At 39.2% G+C, this 7,454-nt stretch overlaps 1 protein-coding gene across 1 annotated transcript in view; it reads right to left on the minus strand.

Moving 5' to 3' along the window:
- GPC4 (glypican 4) overlaps positions 1-7,454 on the minus strand; it is a 122,053-nt gene that overhangs the window by 16,197 nt on the left and 98,402 nt on the right. Inside the window, exon 3 of the mRNA XM_004379635.2 lies at positions 6,496-6,887. Within this exon, the coding sequence (XP_004379692.1) occupies positions 6,496-6,887 (392 nt within the window). The remainder of the gene's footprint in view (positions 1-6,495; positions 6,888-7,454) is intronic.

The raw sequence follows: 7,454 nt of genomic DNA on the forward strand, positions 1-7,454 counted from the left end.
TAAAATATTAAAAAAAAAAAAAGAAAAGAAAAAACTTCTGGTCCTGATGCATGCCCCAACTTGAATGAACCTAGAAAACATTATGCTGAACAAAACAAGTCAGTCACAAAAGGACAAATACTGTATGATCTCACTTAAACGAAATAAGCAAATATAGAGAAACCAAAGATGATTAGTGGTAACAAGAGGTGTGAGGGAAGGAAAAGGGGGAAGTTTTTGCGTAGGGAGCACTGAGGTTATGTTAATAGGGCAGAACAATTTGTAAACAGATAGTGGCAAAGATTGCAAAACATGAAGAATATAATCAACGTCGCTGAATCGTACATGCAGAAATTGCTGAATTGGTGAAAATCTTGTTGTATATATTTTCACCACAATAAAGAGAAAAGACTGCTGGACATCAAGAAAAAAACAGTTCACTTGAACGAAACAAACCAGGAAATAATGCATATTTTACCCAAGTTTTCAAATTTTGAGAGAATCACAGCTAATGTAGCAGGGATTATCAATTCCTATTAGAAAGTGAGGCATAATTTCTGTAAGAAAAAGGTTTTGACATTATTTATATAAGAATGAGGTTTGATTTGTTTATTTTGGGGGAGAGTGCAGTCTGATAGAGATCATCTGGACTCAATACTTCTATATTAATTGAAATAAAAATAAATCTGAGTTATTGATCCATGATGGCAATACATTAATACTCAATTGCTAAAAACAAACAAACCTGTTGTTGTCAAGTCTATTCCAACTCATAATGACCCTATAGGTCAGAGGAGAACTGCCCCATGGGGTTTCTAGGGAACGCCTGGTGGATTCAAACTGCCGACCTTTTGGTTAGCAGCCAAGCTCTTAACCACTGTGCCACCAGGGCTCCACCCAATTGCTAAGCCTTGTAAAATCCTTCAAGACTGACCAAGGTCTTTCTAAATATTGAGGTAACTCTAGGAGCTACCTTAGAATTTAGACTTTAGGAACTGGTCTATGTTTCATGCTAAAAGTTAGTGGGGCAAAGAATCCCTTTCCGTTTTAACTTATTAAGACTCTTAAAATACTCATTTCTGCCCTCCTCAGGATACACATTTAACATGACATCTGCGTGCCATTTCTGCTATAAAAAGCCTCTGCAGAGAAATCCTTTTCTCTGCAATGACTGTTTTAATATAGATTGAGACTTTCTACCAAATAACCTGCATTTTCCAAACACCACATTTAAAATGACTGCAAGCAGCCTGAAAAAAAGAAACAATGCCGGAGCAGAACTCTTCGCGCAGCCTGGATTTCATTTCAGTAATTCAGAGCGAGCCCTAAGCCACATTACAGTGATAGCAGTCAACATACTGCACTCAAGTTAAAAACACATTTTCTTTTAGTTTATTCCAGCTCCTAACATACATTCGCTGAAGCCATTTTGTTTCTGTTTTGCACTCAATAGTACCAAGCAAACAGAAAAGGTCTAGATTTTATCTGTTGCTTGGTAACATCAGCACGCAATAAAACTAACAAGAAATCTTTCCCAAAATTAAGGTAAGAGAAAGACATAGGAAAACCAAACTTGCCGTGGGATGGGTTTACTCCACAACTTCCTAACTAGTTCGTAATTCCACACACGTTCACACAAAGAGAGGAGGACCAGAAGTCTCGAATTATTTCTCTGATAACAGACTTTTTAAAATATAACTAAATATATGGAATAAGCTAGGATTCATTCAGGAATATCTGAGGACACACTGTAGGTAAAACTGAAGCTACAGAAATACTTGGAAACGTGTCTTGTTTTGTCTTAAATGATGAGACTCAGTTATGACTTAACAGTTGAAGTTTCAGTGTATTACTTCCTTGAAGAGCACTCTATTTTTGAGAGGATGCCATTTCAATTTACTCAGGCCTTGATATCTCCCACTCTCTTACCATCCCCCCACACCCCCAACAAGAGCTTGATTCTCACTTTCCACTGTGCATTTCGAGCCTTTAGGGTGGTGAATGAAAACTAACGTTAAGGAGTGAATGAATGTCTACATTTTGCTCCTTAAAAGCTTTTTGTATTGACCATTAAAAAATTGGCATTTATAATATTATACAATTATATTTATTTACATTTATAATGTAAATCTGGGGACATGGCAACATCATTCCGGGGGTACTCTTGTAGGTGTCAGAGCAGAGTGGAGAGACAGAAATGAAGGGGGGGCAATGGCCATGGTTTCTAGCGCAGGACAGTCACTTAGACATCATGATGGTAAGGCACTGAGTTCTAATTATAGCCTCTATAGTTTGGGGTGGGGGTGTAGACATAGTGCCATTATGTCAGTGTTAATTGAAACCATGAGAACACAGCTCTCTTTGGCATAGGAGCTATTAATTTTCATGGCACATGCAACCACTTGTGCATTTTTGAAAGACCACAACAGACTTTACCCTTCCAGGCAAAACTGCTGCTACAAGCAGGTAAATAAGAAATGTATCATGAACCATGACAAATAAAGATGGAATAAGTAATACAAAGATGTGTAGCACCCGGAGATTCTGGAGCCATCTGTTACCAATTAAAGGGCCTTTTCTGAAGTTTGAGTTGCAAAGCTCAATGGCGTGAGCTGAAGTCACTGTATGTTTGGACCCAGAAAACGTGAAGCAAGGCAAGTACACTTCAGCTAAGAAGTGCCTTTCTCTTGCAGTATGTTAAGCTTGCTGATGTTAATAGCCTTAAAAAGGCTTAGTGATAATCAAATCACTGCTCAACTTATAACTGCTACCCTTTTGTTGTAAAAGTACACTGGGAAAGCAGGGCATTCCACTCAAAAAGAAAGTGGGACCATCTCTAAGTCTGCAATCAGTAGCCCCCAAACCAGGATGTTTTTCATATTTGACTTTAAAGACCTCTTTGTGGATGAAGTAGGTGAGATGGTTCTCTTCGATGAGGAAATACATTCCCCACTTTGAAAGGTCTTTCTCAGGTCCAAGGTAATTTATTCTACTGGGCACCAATAGAAGGAATGCTCATTTCTTGGGTTGTTCTAGCTCCAAATGCAAACTACATTTGGGTAGGGGTTGGCAGGGGTGGGAATCCATATGAAAAAACATTGCTTGGGTACCAAAGCTGGTAGAGTATCCTATGTATTTAATAAATCATACATAGATTTTTCAACATGTTCAATCTGAGATCCTTTTCTGGTAGCCAGATCATTTACTCTTTCCCAATACCACTGTACCTTAAATTAAAAGCTCTGTTTTACTGGTTGTCAATACTCCAAAAATTAATGTACTGAATAGTTCCTCAAGCATGCAAGTATTCCTTGCACGCTTCTATACAGAAACATTCCACAGATGACAGTTTTACAAAATTTGTATTTCAGCACCTTCAGAAACTGATTTGATGCCTATGTGTCTTATTATTATGTAGTTTAGAAAATATAACCCAGCTAGTTGAAGGGGTAGATTTCAAGTCAGTCATTTAAGTCTACAAGAAGCTTAGTAGTGAAGCAAAAACATTATTAAAAAAAAGCTTCCAATCACAAACACAACACTTAAAGTAATCATAAAATATTATTTTCAACTACATTGGCAAGTAATATTTTCTCTACATAAATTAAGCCATAGAGTTTGTATTCATTGTATTCCTACTTAACTATGCAAACATCTCTTAGGCAGGTATGAAGAATATAATGAATATAGAAGTGAGAGCAATTCTAAAATATTTTAGGGGTATATTTAGAAAGTAACTTTCTCAAAGAACTTAATCATACAAAGTTACATAGGAAATTGCTGTACTGCTTTTTAAAAATCATACAAAAAAAACATTAGAAATTGATTGTGACTTTAAGTGACAAACTCTTTATTGCAGAGGCAGGAGTGTTTGAATCTTCAGTATCAAATCTTCTTGATTTCTTACAATTAATTTTGAGGACTACATCAAGAAGAATGCAGCAGAAGGAAGCAGCAACTGCTTATTCTCCCTATCCTGGGAGGTGGGGTGGACAATGGCAAGCATGTTCTAACCTGTAATGAGTTGTCTCTAAACGTCTTCGTTTTGGCCCCACCCCACCACTACTATACCCCCACCCCCGCCACCAAGGGGGTACCAGAATCTCAGTTCTCTAATCTGGCTCCAAGAATGCAAAGTGAGTGCTTGCATCAGCTGCCTGACCCTTCTTCCCAAGAATCAACACTAGAACTCAAAGGAAAGGGGGTGGCTTAATGTAAAGAATCCACTTTTCAAACACTTACAAAGGGCTTTCTAGTCCTCACTTTTTTCTTATGGACGAGCGTGCACACACATGCACACATAGACATTGAAACCATGCAGCAGAGTCTTCCGCCTATTCAAGCTTATGAGAAAGGTAAGGCAGTGCTAAAAGGGGGCAAATGTGTTAGGGGAACTACAGTGTAGAGACCTTTGATCTGAATTAATTGCACACTGTTTAGAGACACTGACATGAGCATCTCCAAGATTAATAATGGTTCCCGAGGGTGGCAGAAGTTCAGGAACCAGACTATTCCTTTAATTATAACAATCACCTTCTCACCTACCCTGACCCTACCCACACAGGCCCCAGCAAATATTTGCAATTTATGAAGAAAATATCAGGAGGACGAGAAGTAAAGGAAAACATACAGGAAAGAATTGTTTCCTGACAGCTTGTGGCCTAGAGATGACAGAGGGAACAAACAAAACTGTAATAATAAATGCAACCAATCAACTAATCCTTCTTATCACCCAGTTCTAATAAGAACTATCCTGTAAGCACCTATTTTTCATACCCCACTATTCTTTAGATTCTTTATCCTCACTCTGGTGCGTGTAAGTTTCCTCTCTAACAAAGGTGATGGTGCATGCTGGCCTGCCCAGACAGTCCTGGGTGCGTATTAATGATTAGGCTCCAATGACAGTAACACCTTCTGTCGGGTATAAATGTTAATAAGCACCTTCTGGGTTGGATAATAATTGTCCCATTTTGGACAATAAATTAAATAGTCACCAGGGACGGATTAACCAGTAAGCATGGTATGCAATGCCTTACAGTAAGCAAGGTACACATGGGCTTAGTTGTGTTTACTTACTAATCTGTAGTGCACAATTTTACCTGCTTTTATGTGGTGAAAAACAGGTGAAATTGTGCACTACAGATTAGTAAGTAAACACAAGCAAGCCTGTGCGTGCCTTGCTTATTGGGTAATGCATCCCTGATGATCACCTAAACTCTAAATGAGCTCTCTGATAAGCAATCAGGTTGACATTTAAGTGTTTATATCGCTGTCCAGGTTTGACTTTGACCACTTCTCCAGTTCTTTAAACAACCAAATGGCCTAAGTAGAAGTCTTTGTGTCTCCAGACTTTTTAACGATGGATAACAAGTTTGCTTTTCCTTTGAGGGCCTAAAGGTAACAACACTAAGATTAATCTTGCAGCTAACTTTGCCTTGGTATATCCCTGGTATATTCTGTTTCTTCACTGGTACTGATTCATGGAAGGATGGATGTGGAAATGCCTTCAAGTTTTCAAACTTCAATTTATTGGGGGGGGGGGGGAGCAGTAGAACCTTTTTCCCCTTGAAATCCTGCTCAAAACTACATATAATCAAGGAAAGCAAAGCTTCCCTGGTGAAACCACGAGGCAAGGGCAGAGTCTGCTCTACTAGAAGAGCCTTCACCCATGTTCCACTTCAAAAACGTCCCTGAAGTACCTCCTAAGCTGGCTCCAAAAAAAGTCTGAAAAGTACCAGTCTAGTCCAATCCCTCTAACTGACAAATGAGAAAACTGAGGCTCATTTAATCAGCTTCTGATCATATACTGCAATTTCAATTCCTGTAGTGTAATCCTATAAACACAGAAGAAAGGCATGGCGATCTGCTTCCATAAAGATTACAAGCAAGGAAACCCTATGGAGCAAATTCTACTCTGTGACACATAGGGCCGTCATGAGTCATAATCAACTCAATGGCAACAGGTAATCCAATAAACAAAGCCGGAAGTCAAGAACAGTGTGATTCACAGTAATTGTCATTGAAAGCTCTGTCTTCTAAAGAGCTCTGAGCACATTTTGTAACAAGGAAACACATGTTCATGGGTGTTAAATGCTTTTCTAGACTGTAACTAATACAGGCAAAGGCTCAGATATAGCCACTCAGAACAACCAAATGTGTGTATGTTTGAAGTAGAACAGGAGCAAAAACCATTTCCAAAGTTAAGGTTCCAAACTGAACATGCATCCCATTCCTAGGAATCCAAGGAAATCACTGAAAGGAAGAAGAATGATATATGAAGATGTTCATCACAGAATTGTTTATAGCTCTAAAATGTACATACATAAGGACAAAGTCTGGGAGAGAAGAGGGGGAGGGAATGAAGGGAAGAGGAGGAGAGGGGAAGGAAAAGGAGGGGAGGGGAGAGAAGACTTATTGAGCCAGTGGAATTCTGGTGATTTGTTTTTCTACCTTTCCCAAACTTCCTGTTAAAATGAAAGAAAACTAAACAAAAACATCGAAAACAAATACACTTACCACAGAGACTTTGCTTACTACATCTCTTGCGACAGCTAAGCCTTGAGCAAAAGTACGGGCTGCTACAAACGCGCGAGTAACCTGTAGCTTCAGTTTCCGAGGGACGTCTCCAAAGGGCTTCAGTTGCTCTGTATACTTGCTCACACATTCCAGGTACTCATCGGTGAAGTGGTACTGGGAGTTCACCAGGCGGAACATCCGCTCCAGAAGGCGAGCCCAGAAGTCATTTAGCATTTCTTCCAGGTTCACGTTACCCACCACATAGTAGCGCTTCAACTCTTCGAAGAGATCTTTAAATAGCTCAGAATTTTGCATGTATAAGCGGCCATATGTCTTCACAAACATGTCATTCAGGGATTTCTCCGCATTTTCAAGTAGTTCTTTGAAGAATTCTAAAATCCAGAAACAAAGAGAAAGGAAGAAAGAAAAAAAGAAGAGTTTTCAGTAATGAAATAACAGTGCTTTTCAGGTGATTTTGAAAACTAAGAAAGTCGCAAAGTTAAAATGGAAAAGGCACTTGAAGATAGGGTGGATTTCCTTCAGGGATCTCTGGTCATTGATTGGAGTCCCTGGGCAGTGCAAACGGTTAACTTGCTTAGCTGCTAAGTGAAAGGCTGGAGGTTTGAGTCCACCTAGAGGTGCCTCAGAAGAAGACCAGGCAATCTACAGCCCTCCAAATCAGCCACTGGAAACCCTACGAGCACAGTTGTACTCTGAGATACAGTTGCCATGAGTTGGAATCAACTTGATGGCAACGTTTTTTTCTTGATCATTTATTAATGAAAGGAAACCTTTGTCACAAAGCCACTTAAATTTGTATCTAAGTTTAAGACACAGAAAAAAAAAATTTAACCAACAATTTCTCAGGAGTCGGTATAAAACACACACACACACACACACTCTCTCTCTCTCTCTCTCTCTCTCTCTCTCTCTCTGTCTCTCTCTCTCTCTCTCTCTCT

The sequence above is a fragment of the Trichechus manatus genome, unplaced genomic scaffold, assembly GCF_000243295.1.
Source record: "Trichechus manatus latirostris isolate Lorelei unplaced genomic scaffold, TriManLat1.0 scaffold00066, whole genome shotgun sequence".
Taxonomy (NCBI): Eukaryota; Metazoa; Chordata; class Mammalia; order Sirenia; family Trichechidae; genus Trichechus; species Trichechus manatus.